Raw genomic sequence first — 24,071 nt, 5'->3', positions numbered from 1 at the left:
TCATCATCAAACATTGTTCTCTTGTACTCCTCGAGGCGTGAGTCAGTTTTAAGCTGCACAGACCTATATTTACTAGTGCTTTCTGTTCTGTCTTCTTCTGTTCTTTTCGCAGGTTTACAGTTTTTTTTTTGTAGATTCTGTCAGGTGCAGACTGTCCACTGGCTGCACTCATTGACCTTTATCAAACCTACTCCAATATTTACTCCTTCTGATCTTTCTCCTCCTTTCAGCTCTCACAGGCTGTTTACTTGCTATCTAATACCACTGCCATGCCAGTGACATGCCCCTAGATACCCACACACACCCGACATTTATTGTTGAGCAGCCCAATTTGAAGTTTTTGCCCACTTCTCTCCTCAGATTCCATGACCGTAAGATGTGCATCATCGGTTTGACCATGTTGATGGAGCTCCCCAGCCGACCGACAGCGCTGGAAAGAGTAGCCGGTCAGATCATCCCTTCCATCCTGCTCCTTTTCCTGGGTCTCAAACACATGTATGCATCCCGTCTCATCAACAAGCCAGACCTGCTTGCCCATGCAGCGGCTCATGATGAAGATCAAAATGGTAAAAAAAAAAAAAAGACATAGCTGAGACTAAGCTATCCCTTAAATACATGAAGCGCCATTTTATTAAAACTTTTTTAATTTAAGTGCATGTTTTACTTGAGGATTCATGATGATGACTACAGTGAGTGATTCATTTTGTCTGTGAGCAGAAGAGATCCCCAGTGATGAAGATGAGGTGAATGAAAGCCAAAATACCATACATCAGTCCAGCATGGCAGCAGGCCAGGGAGGTGACAATGACGATAATGATGATGAGGATGACTACTGGGATGAAGATGCTTTTGAGGGAACACCCCTCGAGGAATACAGCACGCCTCTGGACTATGACAACGGAGAGGACGAGTACGAGGTCTTCACCTCCGCCCTGCTAAGTAAGTTATGATTCATAAGTAAGTCATGTTTGTGTCTGAATAAGACACAAGCAAAGGGACACACTTCCTTTTTTTATAAAACATCCCCACCATCTTTTTTTCACTGTTCTGCAATACCTAATAAATGAAAATGGATTGTCTCCCCTCCCAGGATATTTTTTTAATAAATACATATTCCAATCCCCTTATTTATATTTATATTTATATTGTATATATTTCTTACACTGTTTGCACTATTTTTGGAGTTGACTTTAATTTCATTGTGCATGTGCACAGTGACAAACAACTATAAGTTCAAGAAGAAAGATAACCAATCTCTAGCAATGCTTTAATGACTGTTGACATATACTGTGGATCCCAGAGAAGGTTCCTGCAGTCAAAATGCAAATGGCTGTTTGCTTGTGTCTTACTTTATAGGTTTCTTAATCCACACCTCTGTACTGTCTACTGTTCAACCTACAAAGAATTCCACATGTGATTCTATATAATATTAAATTACATTGACATAACTGGACAGTTATTCAAACAGTTTTGAATATTTCATGTGTCATTTAGCCAACTCCTTTACCTGAATAACCCACAGGCAGTAGTAACTGCCTGTGGGTTATTCAGGTAAAGATAGTGTAGATATGTACAGTATCTACTCTTTGGATAAATATCTAAGTAAACCAGTGATTCTAAACCTGTTTTTCACAAATCTCTCAGTAAATCCTAAGGTTTCTGAATACCACCATCCTTATATGCAGTAATACAACAGGAGTGTGTGTCTGTGTGGGGTGGGGGTGCATGTTTCAGGAATTCAGAACAGCAATGCTCCCTGGTACCAGTGTTTGACGGCTCCACTTAGTGACGATCAGAAAAAACAACTCCAGGAAATCTACAGCATCTCACAGCAGAGAAGGAGCACCGCTGCCAAGGGCCACTGGTGAGATAACCAAAGCAGAGGTGGATTCAGAGAAGAGCAGAGCTTCAGACTTCCTGTTAAAAAACTTGCTCTGTTATGATGTTCAGTGATTTTAATTTCTCTGCCACTATCAGGGCCTCTGGTCCTACAGCAGCTTTCTGAAAACCTCTCCTGGGCTTTGATTTCATTTATTTATTCCAAACAGGTTTTTCAAAACAAGAAAAAAACAATCAGTAGGACAGATTAAACATGTGCATACATAATCAAGAACAAAATTACTTGTTTACTGCTATTTTTCTGTTTGAAAAGTAGTATGAAGAAGCGAACACTTATTTAATCCTACCCTTATTCTCAATTACTTAGCAACAGGATGACAGAGTTCTTTTCTACTCTGTTGAGTTTGATCTTCCCATGAACTTTTGTGTTTTCAGAGCGCCGAGGAGACAAATGTCCTGCTGTATCAAAGCACTGGGTCAAAATAAAAAAAATAAATAAAAAAGAAGAGTAAAGAGAAGCTGACCTGACTTGAACTATGATTTCTGTTCAGTCTGCTGTTTAAGAACAGATCAACCCATATCAGATGAGCGGGATTCAAACAAAACCAGATTGGATGAGGCTGGACTTGGGAGAGTTAAGGACCTGATGCACTGCTGTAATCTTCCTAGCACCACAGGATTGCTGTTCTAACTGTATATGTGTGTGAGGACATCTATAAATCTAATTGTATGTGACCAGCAGAATCCCTGCAAATATTTTGTGTGTGTAGTCCCATTTTTTCTGTGGTGAAAGATCAGTCCTTGTGTCTGAGAACCTCTACAGTATGAAGTCATCTCACAATGTGTCTTTACACTGTGAGCTTGTCTTTGTCTCTGTTCCTGAACATGCATCATCTCATGAAGCAAAACGCCATTTCCAGCAGGACACTGTGTGTACTGTGTCCAGGACAAATGTTCACACACCTTTAGCTGGGATCTTCATTTTTAAATGTTTGGAGACAGAAATATTTCAGGAGGCATTTTTCTCTTTGTTTTGTTTTTTTGTAAAATTCTTCAGTTAATTTGGCTAATCTGAGAAAATCCAAAAATTCTCGTAACACTCTGCTGACTTGGTTTGGTTGTGTTTGTACTCCTGCAACTATATTTTGCTCAATATTAAAATTAATTCATCAGTCCTAAATGTACAAAATGTGAGGGTCAAATAGTAAGCAAGAACAACTGTTCAAATATTTCTTTGCAGTCCTGGGAAAGATGGAATAAAATTAATTCATCTTTCGTAGGAGCATTATGTCACACTTGGAATATTTCAACACTTTCAACTTTTATTTTGTGTAACTCAGAATGGTTGGTTTATTTCTGTCACTAGAAGGTGCTACTAATACATGTTGATGGTTGTTTGACATTAATATGAGAGAACTTTGTGTTTTTAATATTAAACCATTAAATATTTGTCAGCATTTCCTTTGAACTGCATGACTTGGGGTTAAACGTTTTGGGCCTCCTTCCACAAGGTGCTCACAACTGTGAATATTATGTTCTTCAGTGAAGTGAAGTATATTTTTGACTTCATATTTCAGCAACAGGGCAGTTCAAAGTGCTTTACACATTAAAACTATAATACAGTAACCAATTATGAATCAAACAATACATATGAGATTTTGTCAAAATGTGATATTGTGAAGAATAGCCATAATCAAACATGCAACAAATACATTGATCACTTCTAGTTATTATTAATCAGCCTGTTCCAGATTTGTGGGGTGTAAAAACTGAATGCTGCTTATCCTTGTTTGGTTCTGTGGGTACAGAGTAGACCTGAACCAGAAGACCTGAGTGGTCTGGAAGGTTTTTACAACATTGCATTTTGGTGCCAGGTCATTCAGTGATGTATAAACTAACAACACTATTTTAAAGTCTATTCTTTACTTCGTTTTAGTTAGGACGCTAGCTGCAGCGTTCTAAATCAGCTGACTTTATGCAGGTCTGTGAAGACACTGTTGAAGTAATCAACTCTACTGATAGGTATTTTTTCAAACCTACATAAAAAGAGAACCACAGACAATGTTTATTAACCAAGCTTCTGCAGAAGGAGAAAACATAGCAAACCACTTCTCCAAGGTGTTTACCATGCGTTCTGACTCCCTGCAGCAGAGCCTGTCTTTTTATTAAGCAGTAGAAAGAAGGGAGTCGAGAGTGAAATTTGGGAGAGTGATAAATCAAAGAATGGCTATTCTGAAACAAGGAAGAACTACATTCTACACACAAGCAGTTTAAGGAGTAACCCAAGATAAGAAGCAGCTGCACCTTCAAGGTTTAGGGAAAAAGCAAGTTTTGTCTTTCACACAGTTTAACAAATTCCTCCTCTCTGGGGTGTGAATACTAAACCTATGAATGAAAAGCAAACGTAACTACTTATGTAAGAATGATAACAAAACATAATTATTCTAACATCTACTAAAGATAAACACATGGATGAGTTCCTCTAGATTTTTGGGACGTTAGTCCTTTAATCTTAGAAATGTTGTTAAGGGATTAGAAGGTCAACTTTGTAAGCAGTGTCCTGCCACTGAGAAGCCAGTGGCAGGACACTTTTGTGAGAGCATCACACTTAAAGTGAAACATGGTGATAGTCTGATTTTTTTTTAATGTTTTGCTTCTTTAAAACCTGGACAATTTATCATGTTTAATGGAATCAAGAATTTTGCAGAAAAGGAGAGTGGACAAAAATCCTCAGTGGTGTTAAAAGACTCATTCCCAATTAATGCAAACTTTTTGTCAGTTGTTGCTGCTATGGCTGGAATAACTATAGATTCAGTGGGCCAAATTCTTCCAAAGGGTCATGTTGGTTTGGATAATGTTTTTCTCCTAATAAAAAAGGGTTACATTTCTATATTTAAATATTTAATTGTCAGATGTAATACTCTACTCTTTCAAAAAAAAATGTCATGTTATGTTCTGGAAGATGGAAAATTATTATGATTAACAGAAGCTAGAAAACATATGTCTGTGTATTTTATTTTATCCATAACGTGTTCCACTTAGTGAATGAAATAAATGAACTTTTTACTGAAAAATCTAAAGCTAATTATATTAAAGTAAATGTAACTTATTTTTATAAGGGTGCATGTGGCTGTATGTATTTGTTCCTTCAGTTATTTGCAGTACAGACCCATTGAGTAAATTAGAATATTGAAAAGCCCAATTATTTTAGCTACTTTATTTATTTTAGCTACTTTGTCACTAAGTGAAACACATTCTAAATCCCCATGTCCACTCGAAGACTTCGTACTCCAGCGTGGAGAAACAGAGGCTGATCATTTGTTCTGCTGTGTTGCTGCTCATGTGGAGTCGATAAGTTGGTGGCGCTCACACTGCCTGCTCTCAGCCCTCGCCCTCGGTATGCAGACTTCTCTACAACTGCCGCAGTTCTCAAGCCAGGGGTAGCATATATTTGCGCATGCGTAAGAAAGTCTCGAGCTCAATGAAGATGTCGCATTCAAGTGCTCCACTTTGGCTCGCAGAATTAACCCTGTCACTTATACACAGCTTCCATCCAGCTCTCATCCCAATTCATCCACGTAAGGCAAGTGGCCTTATAGCTATACAGCAAAATCAACGTCATTCTGCTTAAGTTTATTAGCATTAACTTAAAACAAAGTTTTGTTTTCATATGCATTTTTACAACATTTCTCTGAATGGGGAATGAAAGCATGTAATACTAATAAACAAACGCCGATATTGGAATCAGTGGGTTATTGAACAAATACATGGAATTAAAATCATTAATAATTACTTCACATAATTAAAATGAGAACAGCCAATCAGCCAAATTTAATTCAGGAAAAATTGAAAGGAGTAAGTTTTACATTTTCTAGTAGGAGTATACAGCACATGCCGGCGCTAATGTTCCAAATTGCCTACATTTTCGGACTGAACCTGAAGGCACCACAACACATCCACACTGTCTGACCTCGGCAAACTCAGCCGCTGCCTGCCCGACGGTATGGTCGTATTTTCTGGCGTGTTTGACTTTCACCTCAGTCAAGCGGTGCCGCGGTGGAAACCAGGCCCGACATGACTGTTTCGGGGCGAGAGAAGAAAGGCCACCAGCAGGGGCGGCTGCTTCTCCAGTTGGAAGTGGCGTGGGCTGCAGCTTGCTACGTCGCGCTGCTCGTTCTGTGCTCGCTGTGCTACAGCAACTCTCTCTACGGGGAGTTAGTGCACGATGATGTGTGGGCTATCGTAAACAATCCGGATGTCCGACCGGGCTCCAGTTTGCGGAACATCTTCAGGAACGATTTCTGGGGGAAAAGGATGGCGGACAACACTAGCCACAAGTCCTACCGACCTTTATGCATCCTTACCTTCAAGTAAGTTCTCACTCCAACCCCTCGCTTTGGGTTGTTGTCACTTACGTTGTGGCTGAATTTCGTCATGTTACTACTATACCACATTCCATATCAGTGTTTTAATAAACAATTGGGAACCATTTCTCAGCGGGGACCGTAAATGCGACATAAATTGGTTTCTAAAAACTCAGTAGGAACACCGTGAAACTTAAGGGACAAACTCCACATTCTTCCAAGCGAACACCCCAAACTCTGAGGCAGGGCCGGCCCAAGCCTGCATGGGGTCCTTAGGGAAATTTGGTTTTGGGGGTCTTCTATTTCTGCTGCTAATGTGGACAGGCTGCAATCAACAGTCAGATGATTAGATTATTCACACAGATGCTAAACATATTGCATCTCTGACTGTTGTGTTTACATCGTATCCTATATGCAATATAGGATGTATTTATTGGCCAGCCGATTTCCTTAACGTTTGGGGCTCGGTGATCAGCCGATATGTCCATGTAAACCTGATGTTGAAATCTCCCCCCTCAGCTCCGTTTCCAGATGGTATCGAGGGAGACTGCTGTCCATCGATTTGCAACAGTCTCATTTCCCAGGATATTGAAGGAGTGAGGGATGTGGAGCCAATGTAACATAGTTAATGTATAGAATTCCACTTTTCATTACTTCCAAGTTTGGGTTCATGTGTAATGGTTGAAACAGCACCCCCTCCTGGTGGTTGGCAGTGTTAAATATAGTGAACACAGACATCTCGTTGCCAGTTCATGAGAGATGGGCCCGAAGTAGGTGCACTGAGTTTAACGCTCGGTAAGATGTTATGTTAGTTTGATGCTAACATGAAATGCTATTCCTCGTAAGGTGCTGTACCCGCTGTGATGAACCTGATTCCTGATCAGTCCATATTCTGTTCTGTACAGATTATCAATGTTTCATCTAATTCTGTCTTCTGGCCCTTATTCACACAACACAGAAGTGTTTGAATTGAGCTAGTACCCGATCACAATTATCGAGGTTACACCCACAATAACTTTGTTTCCAGCTTGAAGCCTTGAAGTTCATTTAAGTTTGTTTGGAAACTGTTTGCGATTGCTGGCTATGTGCTTGTTCTTCTACAATCTTTGCTGGAACAGTGATCTCGTTGTTTATATTGTCCTGGGTTTGAGGCCCGGCATTAACAGTGTTGAAGAGATTAGCAGTGAAAACCATTTCCCAACTTGATTAAGAGCGGATCTGTCTTGTTTTAAGAGATGACACCCCCAAAAGATATTGTGGTTGTCAATGAAGGTCACTGAGCTGGCAAAGCTTTATTTAATAAACTACTTGTTAGTCATAAACAGTCTGCTGTAATTCTCATATTACAGCAGACTGTAATATGAGTCTGCTGTAATATGTAAAATAATAATATATTACTTAATATTATTAAGTAATATTAAGTAAATATTATTACTTAATATTTAATAAGTAATATTACTTATTAAAAGTAATATTAATAAAGTATTACTTTATTAATACTTACTTAATAAAGTAAGTATTATTTACTTTTGGTATTATTTACCAAAAGTAAATAATACTTTTGTTATTGGTTCACTGAAATCTTCATTTTCAGATTTGCAATTGCGCTTAGACAATGCTGAATGTCATTTTTCAGAATTTCTGATTTTTGTTTGGCCAGATTATTAGCTTTGCGGAAGACGGCCAGATTTATATGCCCCTAAAACTGCTAAATGGTAAAAATGACTGTATTAATAAAATGCTTAGCTGAAATTAGATCAGGGTTGGACATACATTTTCTTCACCTCCATCATAGCAAAACTCAAATCATATTATTTGGTCAAAACATTTGTACTTAAAATCCAGACTCAATACTTGGTTCTTTACCTCCATTTTGTCAGACCTCTGCCAGAAATCTTGGTGTTATCTTTGATAGCTGTTTAAAATTTGCCAAACCAATTAGTTCCATTGTTAAATCAAGTTTTTACCTCCTGCGGATTTTAGCAAAGGTGAAATCTTATTTTTGTTATAAGGATTTTGAAGGAATTGTCCATTCCTTTATTGCATTGCAATTGAATTATTGTAATTTATTATTACAATAATAATAAATTATTATTATCATTGTAATAATTTATTATTATAAATTGATAAATTATATATGGATAAGTCCCTGATGCAGCGTCTTCAAGTGATCCAGAATGCAGCAGCTCGGTGATTTTGAAGAAAAAAATAATCAGAATTGGTTAAGCTAAATGAAAAATAGGTACTTTATAGTACAAACCACAGGGTGAACAATAGCAATATAAACTTTTATTATATATATATTATCTTTTCATTTTGACGGCGGAGGCAGAGCCTCACCTGCCTCCCCTGATCGCACGCGTATATATATGTATATATATAGAGAGAGGCTCTGCCTCACCTGTCATAGTGAAAAGATAATATATAGCTGTTGATGAGCAGTGGAGCGTGGCTGGGCCGGTTCTTCCTGAAGTCGACAATCATCTCCTTCGTCTTGTCAACGTTCAGGATCAGGCTGTTGTCTCTGCACCAGTCCACCAGCTGCTCCACCTCCTCTCTGTAGTCCAGGTCGTTGTCGTCTCTGATGAGGCCCACCACCGTTGTGTCGTCCGCGAACTTCACGATGTGGTTGGTGGCGAACCTGGGGACGCAGTCGTGTGTCATCAGAGTGAACAGCATAGGGCTCAGGACGCAGCCCTGAGGGGAGCCTGTGCTGAGGTGATGACATCGGAGGTGTGTTGTCCGATCCGGACTGACTGAGGTCTGTCAGTGAGGAAGTCTAGCAGCCAGTTGCGCAGGGGGGTGCTGAAGCCCAGGTGTCCCAGTTTTCCTGCCAGATGCTGTGGGACGATTGTGTTGAACGCTGAGCTGAAGTCCAGGAACAACATCCGCACATGAGTGTTCTTCTCCTCCAGGTGAGCCAGGCTCAGGTGTAGGGCGGAGGAGATGGTGTCCTCAGTGGAGCGGTTTCGGCGGTAGGTAAACTGGAACGGGTCGAATGTGGAGGGGAGTCTGGAGACGATGTGTTCTTTTACCAGCCTTTCAAAGCACTTCATCATGATGGGAGTCAGTGCCACAGGCCGGTAATCGTTGAAAGAGGTGACTTGAGGTTTCTTTGGCACCAGAATGATGGAGGCAGTTTTGAGACAGGCTGGCACTGTGGCTTGGTCCAGTGAGGTGTTAAAAATGTCTGTTAGGACACCAGCCAGCTGACCTGCGCATTCCCTGAACACCCGCCCAGGTATGTTGTCGGGGCCTGGGGCCTTCTGTGGGTTGACTCTTTTCAGAGTCTTCAACACATCGGCTGTGTCCAGGCAGAGTGCCTCCTCTTCCTGGTGGGGAACAGTTTTCTTTGCCGGAGTACTGTTCAGTGCCTCGAACCTCCCAAAAAAGTTATTGAGTCCATTTAGAAAGTCAGCATCAACTTCGCCGACTGGGGGGAAGGATGGATTGTAATCTGTGATCGCCTTTATGCCTTGCCACATACTCCTGGTGTTGCTGGTGTCGTGGAAGAACTCCTGTATTTTCTGACTGTGGGTTTGCTTTGCTAACCTGATAGCACGGTTCAAGTTGGCTCTCGCTGTCCTCGGTGCCTCCTTGTCGCCAGACTTGAAGGCTGAGTTCCGTGCTTTTAGCATTTCCCGTACCTCCTTAGTCATCCAGGGTTGTTGGTTGGCCCGGGTGATAATGTTCTTAGTGATGCTGACGTCCTCTGTGCACTTGTTGATGTAGGCTGACACAGTCATGGCGTACTCATCGTTGTTGATCTGGTCATTGTAAGTGGCTGCTGCCTTGAACATCTCCCAGTCAGAGCACTCAAAACAGTCCTGAAGTGCCTCCATGGCCCCCTCAGTCCACTTTCTCACCTGCTTCACTGTAGGTTTTGATCTGATCAGCAGGGGCTTGTATGCAGGAATTAGCATGACAGATAGGTGGTCTGAAGAGCCACGGTGGGGGCGGGGGGCTGCTCTGAATGCTTCTTTGATGTTGGTGTAGGCCAAGTCTAGAGTATTCACTCCCCTGGTTGGAAAATCCACATACTGGTTGAAGTGAGGGAGAACATTCTTCATGTTGGCCTGGTTAAAATCCCCAGCAATGATGAAAACGCCCTCTGTGTGTGAGGATTGCAACTCACTGATGGTCCGGTAGAGAACACTCATAGCCTCTTTAGTGTTAGCACTGGGGGACACATACACAGCAGTGATGCTAACAACAGTTAACTCCCTGGGCAGGTAGAATGGTCTGCAGTTAACAGTCAGAAGCTCGATGTCCGGGGAGCAGTAACTGGCGACAGTCATGGCATTTTTACACCAGTTGTTGTTGATGTAAATACACAGCCCCCCCTCCTCGGGTTTTACCGCTGAGAGCGCTGCTCCTGTCTGTGCGGAATGTAGCGAGCCCCTCCAGGCTAACAACGTTGTCCGGTATGGACAACGTTGTTAGCGTTGAGTTGAGCCATGTCTCTGTCAGAATGAGAGCGCAGCAGTTCCTCAACTCTCTCTTTGAAGACAGTTCCAGTTGCAAATGGTCTATTTTGTTGTCCAGAGAGCGGACGTTGGAGAGGAAGATGGACGGAAGCGGCGATCTGTGGGGGTTAGCGTTTAGCTTAGCTGTTAGTCCACTTCGACAGCTGCGCTTCCGCTGCCGGTCGCACCGCCTTCGCTTTCTCCTCCTCCGACTAGTACTGCTAGGCGAGTCCGCTGCGCCGTGGGCCGCTGGGTCTTGCCTCCGTAGCACTCCGAGGTCACGTAAACACTCCAGAGTAGTCGTATTTATGAGTCCAAAATCACTTGATGATTGTAATTCCAGCAGACGCTGATGGTCATATGCTAACTTACTGAGTGAATGCAAAGTTTGTAGCGTTTTAGGCAGCGTATTTTGCTCAAATTTCTCGCAAGTTGTCGAGAGCCCATGCAGCCGCAGCCATACAGGGCGCTGCCATCTTGGTTACCTACTACTTGGAGTTATGAGTATGTGGATAAAAAAAGAGTAGTCTTTTACTTCAGGATTCAGCAGACGCCACACATCGACCAGTAATTGTATCTGAACATAGTCCTTTAAGAACAACGCGGGCTTTGCGGTTGGATGCATACACTGCTGAGGATTTATCCAATTCAGGATCAATTATGCAATTGAAATCACCTGCCAAGACTCCCAGGCCATTACAATATTGATTAAACAATAAACCTTTTTCGAATATAAAATTAAGTAAATCAGTATTAGGAGCATAGACATTGAGTAAAATTATAAGATGACCAAGATTTTTTTTTTCTTTTTAAGGTTTTGTTGGCATTTATTTGAAAGTGGTCACTTTCTAATTTAGGAAAAGGTGGCTGAGGTTCGTACAGATGTGAAGTGGATTAATCATCTGTTATTTTTAACTTCTCTATATGTTTAGTTGTGATTCATATGGTGTTGAAGTTACACTGAAAATGAATAAAGCTGTGTTCCTTCTAATCAGAGTTTTCCTAGTTTTGATCAAACCTTCCATGTTTTCACATTTTGGTCACCAGTTGTATTGATTGGGAGCTTAAACTCATAATTTTCAAAGAAAAACTGCAAAAACGAATCCAGTAATGGTTATAAGTACTGGACATATTTTCTCACTTTCTTACATTGAAGATTCTCCAGGAAGAAGCTAAACAGTGAGTGGATAGAATGATGTTGTACAAAGTACAAATTAACCAACTTGACTTGTATTTTGGGTTCCCCTTCTTCTGTTCACTGGGAGAAGTAATCAGATGTTATAGCACATAAATGTAGATTAAAAACACAAGCATACGAATGTGGAAGTTACATAAACAGAAGGAATTATTTAAAACAGACAAAATATATGTATACCAACACTTTTTCTCATTTTTTTTTACCATTGAAACGTACACAATTATAAATAACTTGAATAGTCATGTAAATTAAAGACAAAATGTAAGTACTTGTAAGTTTTAGACCTATGCAGACATTCAGCCATGGATAAATACCACTCTTGTTTTCTTCAGGTTTATTGTTAATTTTCATGTCCTGTATAGCAAAGAGTTCATAACATTTAATTAGAGAACTGATATCTATTTTATCTATTCTTAACCAATTATTCTTCTAAAAATATCCATTTTAGAAGAATAGAATATTGTATATCCAGCTTCCTCCCACAGTTCAAAAACATGACTGTCAGGTTAATTGGTCTCTCTAAATTCTCCATAGGTGTGAGTGTATATGTGCAGGATTGTTTGTCCCATTTGTCTCTGTGTTGCCCTGCGATGGACTGGTGAACTGTCCAGGGTGACCTGTTGACCACTGGAGATAATCACCAGCATCCCTCCTAACCCCACTGGGATAAGGGGTTAGAAAATGGATGCATTTAGAATATCATATAGTAGACATATGTTTTATTATCTGACAACAGGAGAAACTCCATTGCAACAACAGCAAAATGACAGACAACTGAAGCATTTAGGTTCACGCATAGATAAAACATAAAACACAAATTAAAGGTAACATGGTACAATAAAGAAAAAGTTGCAGGATAAACTATGGAGTATTTACAAACAGTGCACTCTGTTCCTAAGGAATGTGCAACGGAGTAGGATACCCTCTGGTAGGCCTGTCGCGATAAACAGTAAATCAATTAATCGGATAAATTAAAACTATCGACGTCATTTTAATTATCGGCTCTTCCGGCCTTTTTCTGTTGACACCGAATGAAAAAAGGCTCAACTCCGGCGCTCTCCACTGACCCCTCCCCCCTTCCTCATTTCCTTAGTGTAATGCCCAGCCCACACGACAGGATCTTAGAGCTGTCGGCCCATTTTCAAAACCTGAGACCAAACATTAGCTGACAGAAATCCTAGGTATAACTGTTCGATCGGTTCGTTCCTGCCGTGTGGTGTCCAACAATGGGCACAAAATAATGGCTACAAGTTCAGTTAACTAATTTTAAAACCGGGCATTAATCAATGCTTTACTACAATCTACCTGCAATGCATGTGGCTAGTGTCAGCGTAAAGTCCTGACTGAATGAAAATCATTATAACCTATTTACGTCACGTTAACGAAGAACAGCTGAAAAGTTATTGATTGGTTACCTGTCACATTCAACAGGCTGTGTTAAAGCTCCCAGTCGGAAAAACCCCTGTGGTGTGTTACCTACCGTAACACACCACACACTCTTAGAAAGACCAACGTTCTAAGATTGTCGTAAGGGGAAATTTAGGAGCAAAAAATCATATATCCATCCATCCATCTTCTTCCGCTTATCCGAGGTCGGGTCGCGGGGGTAGCAGCTTCAGAAGGGAGGCCCAGACTTCCCTCTCCCCGGCCACTTCTTCTAGCTCTTCCGGGGGAATCCCGAGGCGTTCCCAGGCCAGCCGAGAGACATAGTCCCTCCAGCGTGTCCTGGGTCTTCCATAATCATATAGTGTGAACTATATGCTGTGGTGGCGCAGGGGGTTAGCACGCCCCACATTTGGAGGCCTTAGACCCGCGGACGTCGCGGGTTCGACTCCCTGTCCCGACGACCTTTGCCACATGTCCTCTCAGCTGGCTGCCTGCAGACGCAGCTCCCGTCTGTGTGTGTGTTAATCTGTGTATAAAAAATTCTTGCTGTAACTGCGAAATAATTTCCCTGCTGGGATGAATAAAGTAATAGTGATGTGTCGGTCGCTAACGATCCGGCTCTAAGAGCCGGATCTCTTTGAAGTGAACGATTGGAACCGGCTCCACAATGGGAGCCGTTTTAGGATCCTATTTGGGAGCTGGGTTTTTTTTCTACAGTATATCGCTGTCTCTCCGCCTCCCTGTCGTTGTGCTTGTGCTCTGCAAGTGCCAGAGCCAATAGTTTTTCCCCACATCGTTTTTGTTGTCCTGCGGTGCCTCGCTGTCTCTCCTCCCCCTTCTCCTTACGCGTTTTGCTCTTCTGCCAGTGCTAGAGCGGAGAGTTTTTTTCCCTCGGTGGGTCCACTGCTGGACCCACCGTTATGAAGTTGCTTTGATACTTTTTCGTATTGTGGTGGGTGTTTGTATTTATATTTAACTGTTTAATTTATTTTAAGTTATTTTTGTGGAAGTGGTGCTATTTTGTGATAATTTAATTGGTTATAATAAAAGGTTTATTTATAAAGCATTGTTATGCGGCATTTTTACTCATCATAAGTGCTTAACAATGTCAATAATGAAACAAAATATTATAAAATTAGGTTTAAGCTATTAATTAATTAATAATGTCAAAAATATATATGGGGAGCGGTTTGGGAGCCGAAAGAGCCGGCTCTCCACAGTAAGAAGAGCCACCAGAGCTGCATCTCGAAAAGGAGCCGAAAATCCCATCACTATAAAGTAATTCTTCTTCTTCTTCGTGTGAGAGGAGGGTGAGTGGAGAGCGGAAGAAGAGTGAGAGAGAGAGCAAGTGTTTACTTTTCTATCTTTGTTTTGTCTTACTGTTTTTTCACTGGGTGTTCATATTACTTGTTTAATTGTTACTTTGTGTTTTAGTTTAGTCGCGCTTTAAGGGGTTTTGTGGGTTTGGGGGTGGCCGTCAGGCCAGCGTCTTCGGACGCCATGGTGGTTGGTGCTGGGAATGTTTTGTCCTCCACGCTGACACGGAAGAACGGCGTCAAGGTGGGTGCCGGTTCTCCGTGCAGCGTGGAGGAAGTTTGTTTGGCGGTGGGTAAAGACATTGGGTATGGGGCAATTAAATCGGCGGCTAGGATGAACGGGGCGGTTGTTTTGTTTGTTGAAAAGGTGGAACAGGCTCAGCACTTGGTGGAGGTGGGCGTTTCTGTTAATGGCTTGTTTTTGCACGTTTCACCTTTAACTTTACCGGCGACTAAAATTACACTTTCAAACGTTCCTCCGTTCATTAGTGACGAGTTTTTAATTAAAGAACTGTCACGACACGGAAAAGTGGTGTCGCCGATTCGAAAGGTTTTATCTGGTTGTAAGTCACCTCTGCTTAAACATGTTGTGTCGCACAGACGACAGCTGTTTATGTTATTGAATAGGAGGGATGAGGAGCTAGATTTAAGGTTCCATGTTAAGTTTGATGGATTTGATTATATGTTGTTTGCTACTTCGTCACATATGAAGTGCTTTGGGTGCGGTCGGGAAGGCCACATTATAAAAATGTGTCCAGGCAGAGCCGAGCCGGCTCAGCCGGCTTCAGCAGAGCAGCAGCAGCCTGCTGCTGCTGAGCGGGAAAGAGAGCCACTGGGTGAGGCTATGACGGCGGAGGATTCCGCTACTGACGCGGGTGGACCCGCGTTAGCAGAGGGGGAGCCCACTGCTGACGCGGAAGTACCTGCGGTGGTGGTAAGAGAGGATGTTGACAGCATTGTTGGGAATGATAGAACGGTAGAAATGAGTGTGTGTGAGAACATTAATGAGAGCAGTGTGTTGAGTGGTGACGGTGAGAATGGTGAGAAAGTTGAAAGAGTACAGAAAGATAGTGAGCAGAGAGAGCAGGAAAGGGTGAGGGGTGAGAAGGAACAGTTAGCGGGTGGAGCTCAGGGTGAACAGAGAGAAATGCAGGTAGATGAACAGGATGAAGGAAAGAGTAGTGTAGAGAGGGTGGAGGGAGATGTAGTGGAGAAAGAGAAAGGACTGACAGATGATGAGAGAGAGGTGGAAGCTTCTGCCCCAATAAAAAGAAGGAGCAAAAGAAAGAACGTGGTGGCTGCTGCACAAGCTAGCAAACAGGCCTGCAAGCTACCTGCAGACAAAAAAGACGGGTCAGATAGCAGTGATGCTGAAAGCTGGTTTTCAGACACCAGCGATGTATCGGTTACTCAGTCAAGTACCAAAGAACCGAGATACCCTGTTGAGGCTTTTCGCGTCTTTTTACGCCAAACGAAAGGCTTGAAAGGTGTTAAACTCGAGAGTTATTTTCCAAATCTGAGAATGTTTTATTTTTCTGCCCGATATCACATAAGGAACAGAGAGTTGTCCGGTTTTGCGGACACAGAAGTGTTTAGACTGAAAAAAAAAATGTCTAAGGTCAGAAAACAATTCTGAGCATTATGATGTATGACAGGATTTCATTTTTTTCCTTAGTTTGTTGTGTGTTTTTTTTTAACCCCCTACCCAGTAGGGATTCTTTTAAAGTGGCATCTTTAAATCTTAATGGGGCGAGGGAGGCGGGAAAACGGGCATTAATTTATCAAATGATGAACCAGAAAAAGATTGACATCATTTATTTGCAAGAAACACATAGTGATTGTAATACTGAAACGGACTGGGGTAGAGAGTGGAGAGGAGAGGTGGTGTTGAGCCACGGCACCTCACAGAGTGCAGGAGTAGGCTTCCTCTTCTCCAAAGCTTTCACCCCGAATTCCATGGACATTGAACACGTTGTTCAGGGGAGGTGTCTTTTAGTTAGAGCTTGCTTTGATCATTTTAGCCTGGTTTTTATTAACGTTTATGCTCCCATTGTCAATACAGAGAAAAGGCGTTTTTTTGAGAAAATTGGGGAAAGGTTGGGAGATTGTGGGTCAGAGGATTATGTTTTTATAGGTGGGGATTTTAATTGCACTGAAAATGATGTTTTAGATCGAAACCATGCAGAGCCGCATCCGGCAGCCCAACACGTTTTGAGGCAGCTGGTCTCATCTCACGGCCTGGTGGATGTATGGAGAAGGATGCACGCAGGCTCCAGGCAGTACACATGGTCCCACATTAAAGATAACCGTATCGCTTTAGCTAGACTTGATCGTATTTATTGTTTTAAACATCATTTTAATGTGTTTAGAACATGTCAGATTGTGCCGGTGGCCTTCACAGATCATTCGTTGCTCCTAGGTGCTGTGTTTATTAGAAACATCTTACCTAGAAGCGCGTACTGGCATTTTAATTCGATTTTAACTCATGACTGTAGTTTTAAGGAAGTTTTATGTCATTTTTGGATTGGTTTTAGACAGAAAAAGTCTGATTTTACCTGTCTGAGACAATGGTGGGATTATGGGAAGGTCCAAATTAAGCTGCTGAGTCAACAACACACTGTTAATGCCACTCGAGACATCACCGGATCTATTAGAGATCTGGAGATGAATATTGTGGACTTAGAACGCCTTAGTGACTCCACTGGAAATCAAGAGTATATTGAAGCTCTTAAGTCTAAAAGGCTAGTCTTAGCCAACCTGTTGGAGAATAAAGTCCAAGGCGCATTGGTCAGATCTCGGGTGCAGAACATCGCAGAGATGGATGCTCCCTCCAGCTTTTTCTTCGGCTTGGAGAGGAAACACGGGCAGAGGAAGCAGATACATTCGTTGATGTCGGACGCGGGGCAGCAACTGAGTGAGCCGGGACAGATCAGGAGGAGGGCGGTGGAGTTCTACAGTTCCCTATATCGTAGTGAGTACGAGGAAGATGAGGAATTGTATGAGGAGTTTTGTAGTGAACTGCCTCAGGTCTCTGAGGAGACTAACGCTGACCTGGAACGCCCTCTGAGGCTCCAGGAGCTCCACGCCGCTCTCCTTAGTATGCAGGGTCAGAGGTCCCCGGGCGTTGACGGGCTCACTGTAGAGTTCTATAAGGCCTACTGGGACCTTCTGGCCCAAGACTTGCTCGAGGTGTACACCGAAAGTCTGCAAACCGGCTCACTCCCCCTGTCGTGTCGCAGGGCGGTAATCACCCTGCTGCCCAAGAAGGGCAACTTGCAGGAAATAAAGAACTGGCGCCCCGTGTCCCTCCTCTGCACCGACTATAAAATCCTCTCCAAGGCCCTGGCCACCAGGTTAGGGAAAGCTATGGAGCAGGTCATCCACCGGGATCAGACTTATTGCGTCCCCAGCAGGTCCATGGTAGATAACATTTACCTAATTCGGGATGTTTTGGAGGTCTCTGGTTCATTGGGTTTACAGACTGGCTTGATTTCATTGGATCAAGAAAAGGCGTTTGACCGCGTTGAACACGGCTTCCTCTGGAAAACCATGGGGAGGTTTGGGTTCGGCGAGGGTCTGATCGCCATGATCCAGGTGCTGTACAGTGGCATTGAGGATGTGTTGAAGGTCAACGGTAGCCTGTGTGCTCCTTTTAGGGTGCGTAGAGGCGTCCGACAGGGCTGTGCGCTGTCGGGGATGCTCTATGCACTCTCCCTGGAACCCCTCCTCCGGAAAATTCGCTCAAATGTTCATGGTTTGGTTTTACCTGGTTTTATAAACATCCATCCATGCATCCATCTTCTTCCGCTTATCCGAGGTCGGGTCGCGGGGGTAGCAGCTTCAGAAGGGAGGCCCAGACTTCCCTCTCCCCAGCCACTTCTTCTAGCTCCTCCGGGGGAATCCCGAGGCGTTCCCAGGCCAGCCGAGAGACATAGTCCCTCCAGCGTGTCCTGGGTCTTCCCCGGGGCCTCCTCCCGGTGGGACGTGCCCGGAACACCTCACCAGGGAGGCGTCCAGGAGGCATCCTGACCAGATGCCCAAGCCACCTCAACTGGCTCCTCTCGATGTGAAGGAGCAGCGGCTCTACTCTGAGTCCCTCCCGGATGACTGAGCTTCTCACCCTATCTCTAAGGGAGAGCCCAGCCACCCTACGGAGAAAACCCATTTCGGCCGCTTGTATCCGCGATCTCGTTCTTTTGGTCATGACCCAAAGCTCATGACCATAGATGAGGGTGGGAACGTAGATCGACCGGTAAATCGAGAGCTTCGCTTTTTGGCTCAGCTCTCTCTTCACCACGACGGACCGGTACAGCGCCCGCTTGACAGCAGACGCTGCGCCAATCCGCCTGTCGATCTCCCGCTCCCTTCTTCCCCCATTCGTGAACAAGATCCCGAGATACTTAAACTCCTCCACTTGGGGCAGGACACCCCCCCTGACCCGGAGAAGGCACTCTACCCTTTTCCGCCTCAAGACCATGGCCTCGGATTTGGAGGCACTGATCCCCATCCCGGCCGCTTCACACTCGGCTGCGAACCGATCCAGCGAGAGCTGCAGATCACGATCTGATGAAGCCAAAAGGACCACATCGTCTGCGAAAAGCAGAGATGAGATCCTAAGGCCACCAAATCGGATCCCCTCAACACCTTGGCTGCGCCTAGAAATTCTGTCCATGAAAGTGATGAACAGAATCGGTGACAAAGGGCAGCCCTGGCGGAGTCCAACTCTCACCGGAAACGAGCCCGACTTACTGCCGGCAATGCGGACCAGACTCTGACACCGGTCATACAGGGACCTGACAGCCCGTATCAAAGGGCCCGGTACCCCATACTCCCGGAGAACCCCCCACAGGGCTCCCCGAGGGACACGGTCGAACGCCTTCTCCAAGTCCACAAAACACATGTAGACTGGTTGGGCGAACTCCCATGCACCCTCCAGGACCCTGCTGAGGGTGTAGAGCTGGTCCAGTGTTCCACGACCAGGACGAAAACCACACTGCTCTTCCTGAATCCGAGGTTCGACTATCCGACGGACCCTCCTCTCCAGGACCCCTGAATAGACCTTGCCAGGGAGGCTTAAGAGTGTTTTATAAACAATAAGGTTTTATCTGCTTATGCTGATGATGTTGTTGTTTTTATTAGAGACCAACAGGATATCAGTGTTTTAACCAAGATTACGGACCAGTTCTCTGTTTTATCTGCTGCGAGGGTGAACTGGGGCAAGAGCGAAGCCCTGGCTATCGGCGAGTGGTCCACGGGGCTCCCGGTTCTCCCTCAAGGTCTGATATGGAAAAGAGATGGTTTTAAGTACCTTGGTGTATTTTTAGGTAGTAAAGAAATTGTAAAAAAGAACTGGGAAAACACTGAACAAAAAATACAAAACAAACTGTCAAAGTGGAAGTGGTTGCACTCGCAGATGTCGTATCGAGGCAGAGTGCTTGTATTGAATAATCTTGTTGCTTCCCAGCTGTGGCATAAACTGGCAGTGTTGGACCCACCATCCGGCCTACTTATGAAGGTCCAGGCAGAGATGGTTAAGTTCTTCTGGAACGGTCTACACTGGGTGCCGCAATCTGTGTTGTTTTTACCGAGAGAGGAGGGGGGTCAGGGCCTTGTCCACCTGGCTAGTAGAACGGCGACATTTCGTTTGCAGTTTGTACAGAAGTATTTGACGAGATTTCCTGTGTGGAAAGATGTGGCCAGTTGCATTCTTAGACGTGTGAACTTTCTTGGGCTGGATGCTGCTTTGTTTTTTACTGATTTTAGTTTTTTAAAGTTAAAAGGGCTGCCCCAGTTTTATCAGTGTTTTTAAATCGTGTGCCTTTTTTAACTTACACAGATCAAACACGAATGATTCACTGTATTGGCTTTTAGAGGAGCCATTAGTGTGCGGCGCACGGCTGGATGTAGCAGACAGCACAGTGCCGGGTGTCGCTGGAATGCTGTCCAGGGCCGGAACAGTGACCCCACAGCAACTGATACAGGTGGCTGGACCGGACTTAGAAAACGTCCAAGAGGTCGCTTCGACGCTGGGGGTCCGGTCTGCCAGATTTACGCGACGTTTTCTGGAAAGAGTGAGAGAGCGCCTGACGGCTGAGGAGAGACGACTCCTGCAGCGGTACGTCGCAGAGGAGTGTCACCCGGATCCGTCTGATTCTTTTCCAGATGTGCTTTTAGATCCGGATTTTGAAGAAGACGGTGGCCCCCTCCTTCGAGACTCGGGGGAAAAACTGGATCTGTGTAAGACAGACTCGAAAGTACTGTACAGATGCTACACTAAGATTCTGAACAAAAGGACTTTGTACAGAAGGCCCGTTAGCGTGTGGACCGACAGATTCGGAGGATCTCGGCCACAATGGAGGACTTTGTACAAGCCTCCAATACGAAAAAGGACTGGCAATATGCAGTGGAGGATACTGCACGGTGCCATTGCCACAACCTCGTTTTTGGCGATCATCAGTCCCGGCGTGGTGAATGAGTGTCCTTTCTGCAGGTTATCTGAGAGTGTTTTTCATGTTTTTATAGATTGTGCACGATTACCTGTGTTTCTCACTGTGCTGTCGACATTTTTTTGTCTTTTTAGTGTAGTTTTCACCAGTTCTGTTTTTATTAATGGGTTTCCTCACAGTAAAGCCACAAGATTTAAGTCACGGATTTTAAATTATTTATTATCAGAAGCCAAGATGGCTATTTATTTAACTCGACGTGATAAGATGCAGGCTGGACCTCATTTGAGTATTATTGATGTGTGGAAGATTAACGTGAAAGCCAGACTGAGGCTGGAGTTTTGCTTTTACAAAGCTACCAGGAACCTCAAAGAGTTTGTGGACCTGTGGGGGTTTGAAAACAGACTGTGCTCCATTTCAGAACAGAACGAATTAGAATATAACAAATTATTATTATAAATGTCAATTATTGTGCTGCTGATTGTTTGATTTGATTTTTATTGTTTAATAAATGTTGTGTTAAAAATCAAAAATCTTCTTCTTCTTCTATTGCATCAGGTAGTCGGATGTGCCCATCTTCTCTATTTAAATCTAATTATTACTGAAGGGCAACATAATATACAGACTTCATAATCTGCACTCTTTTGATTGAATGCAGTATTTATTTCCACTTTGGCTTTATGTTGTTTAGTTGTTTTTTTTCAAGTGAGCTTTTTGTTAATGGAGACTGAGTATCCATTTTATTTTTGTTTTTGGTTGTTTTGTTTATTTTATTTATCAGTTCCAGTGTTAAGTTTTCTTTTGAAAATAAAGTGTATTTATCTTTGGGAGGAAATCGCATGCATTATTACATCATTTCCATTAAATCAATTTAAAAAGGTCTTCAAACAATATTATTGTTTATCGCAATAATTTTTGAGACAATTAATCATTGAGCAAAATTTGCTATCGTGACAGGCCTACCCTCTGGAGATGATTATGCAAATAAGGATTCTTCATAGTATAAAGAAAATTATGGACAACACTGACCATCCTCTTCACACAACTGTCTTGGGAAGGCAGATCATCTTCAGTCAGAGGCTTCTTCAGATTCGGCTTCAGAAATCTTTCCTGCCAACAGCCATCATGCTCTTGAATAACTCTTTGAAAAATCCAAATTAATGAGTTACAGCATTTAATTTCCCTTTGGAATTAAGTATTTTTAAATTTGAATATCAATCAAACTCTGCTCAAGGCCCCAAACAACATTATTATTATTATTATTATTATTATTATTATTAATAAAACTCTGCTGTAAATTCAATCATATGCACTTGACTATTACTTTTGAAGTCCTTTAAATTTGTCTGCTTTTGTACCACTTTTAAAAAAATAACTGTTCAATTTGATTATTATAAAAATCAATGTGATATTAATGCCCATGATGAGTGTATGCAAACTTTTTGCCTGTACTGTAAATGTCCAGCTGTGTGTGGATGTGTTACAGAAAGTGACCTGTTTGTGTCCCTGTATATTTGAAGTCTGTTAAAACATTTTACTACTTAATATAAACACTAATGTGTTGATTACGAACACAAACTTATTGGGGCTATTTTTATCCTACAAGCTAGTTTTATTGATTGACTGTTTTTCTATCTGTTTTTCTTCTGATCAGGTTGAACATCCTCCTGGGTGGCATGACGCCTCTGTATTTCCATATCATAAATGTGTGCTTGCACTGTGCCGTTACCTGCCTGCTCATGTACACATGTGAACGTTGCGTGTTTGAGAACCCATGCCTGGCTTTCATCACAGCACTCCTCTTTGCTGTGCACCCTGTTCACACGGAGGCGGTGAGTACAGTTCAATACCTGTTCTCCATCTATCACACTCTGTAGAATTTTAATTAGTCGTTTTTGCAAAACAGGGTTTTCTGATAAACAGAATTTCAAGCATTAGAATGTAACTGTTTTAAAAAATGAAAATGATTTACCTTTCAGCAGATGCTTATTCATTCAACTCTATTGTAGTTTTTAAGATGAAACTCATTAATAGGTATTTTGAAGGTCCTGGGTTCAAGACCCGGCCTGAGGTCTTTCTGTATGGAGTTTGCATGTTCTCCCTGTGCCATTGCTTCCTCTCACAGTCCAAAAAACATGACTGTTAGATTAATTGGTCTCTGTAAATTCTGTTTAGGTGTGAAGGGGTGAGTGTACATGGTTGTTTGTCTTTGTGTTGCCTTGAGATGGACTGGCTACCTGTCCAGGGTATACCCCGCTTCACAGCTCCCCTTGACTCCTTGCAAGTATAAGTGTATTAAACAATGGATGGGTGGGTAAATCACTATATTTAAATAAAAGTTAAGTCAGCTGTGTTAAAAGTGGACTAAACATGGTTTTCTCACTTTACTAAACTTAAAGGGGAACCTCTAAAGTTGTTGAATAGAAAGATGAAAATAATAAAATATGTGAAACACTTAATCCCCATGAGCACAAAGATGCTCAGGGCTGCAGAATTTACTTTCTTCTTCTTGTCAACAAAGTGGACACTACTGTGATATGGCTCTCTGCTGTCAAGATGGTCTACACTACATGGTGAAATATTGCTGTTAAGTGTGCTTCCGGTTCAGCTTTTTTCTTGTTGTAATGCAGGTGGTTATGATTGCACCCAAAGGAATAATTCTGTAAAATCTGCCCAGAAGACCATCAGCTGCTCTCTGCCTTCTCTTGAAGAACTCCACAGTTCCTGCTGCCTCAAGAAAGCCAAGAACATTTTAAAAAACTCCTCACACCACAGTCACAATTTGTTCCAACTGCTACCATCTGGCTGCAGATACAGGAGCATTAAAGCAAGGACAAACAGACTAAAGAACAGTTTTATACACGGTAGTCATAAAGGCACTATTTATCACCCAATTTCGTTATAATCCATATAACTTATTGCATGGTTTCTATAATGACAATAAAGACTATTATTATTATTAAAACATGGCCCATAAAGTGAAATAACTCAAGAATGTCATCCAAATCAGCCTTACCAATCTAAATATGATGCGTCAGGCAAAGGGTACCCCCTTCGCA

The 24,071-nt window shown here is 42.8% G+C and overlaps 2 protein-coding genes across 11 annotated transcripts in view; both read left to right on the top strand.

Annotated features, from left to right (window-relative positions):
• Positions 1-3,296, top strand: part of ipo8 (importin 8) — a 56,692-nt gene extending 53,396 nt beyond the window's left edge. For 6 of the 7 annotated variants that reach the window (XM_028043663.1, XM_028043662.1, XM_028043660.1 and 3 more), the window contains 4 exons: positions 361-566; positions 718-939; positions 1,735-1,864; positions 2,275-3,296. In XM_028043663.1, the coding sequence (XP_027899464.1) occupies positions 361-566; positions 718-939; positions 1,735-1,864; position 2,275 (559 nt within the window). In that variant the 3' untranslated portion in view covers positions 2,276-3,296. Of the gene's footprint in view, positions 1-360; positions 567-717; positions 940-1,714; positions 1,865-2,274 lie in introns of all 7 variants that reach the window. The other variant, XR_003598868.1, reaches the window with a different exon arrangement.
• A 2,470-nt stretch (positions 3,297-5,766) lies between these two features.
• The window catches only part of tmtc1 (transmembrane O-mannosyltransferase targeting cadherins 1), a 114,845-nt gene continuing 96,540 nt past the window's right edge, over positions 5,767-24,071 (top strand). The window contains exons 1-2 of one of the 4 annotated variants that reach the window (XM_028043540.1): positions 5,767-6,209; positions 22,667-22,844. In XM_028043540.1, coding sequence (XP_027899341.1) covers positions 5,914-6,209; positions 22,667-22,844 — 474 coding nt within the window. In that variant the 5' untranslated portion in view covers positions 5,767-5,913. The remainder of the gene's footprint in view (positions 6,210-22,666; positions 22,845-24,071) is intronic. The other 3 variants (XM_028043539.1, XM_028043538.1, XM_028043541.1) reach the window with 3 other exon arrangements.

This window comes from Xiphophorus couchianus, chromosome 17 (genome assembly GCF_001444195.1).
Source record: "Xiphophorus couchianus chromosome 17, X_couchianus-1.0, whole genome shotgun sequence".
Taxonomy (NCBI): Eukaryota; Metazoa; Chordata; class Actinopteri; order Cyprinodontiformes; family Poeciliidae; genus Xiphophorus; species Xiphophorus couchianus.
This window is presented reverse-complemented; position numbering and strand designations above follow the sequence as displayed.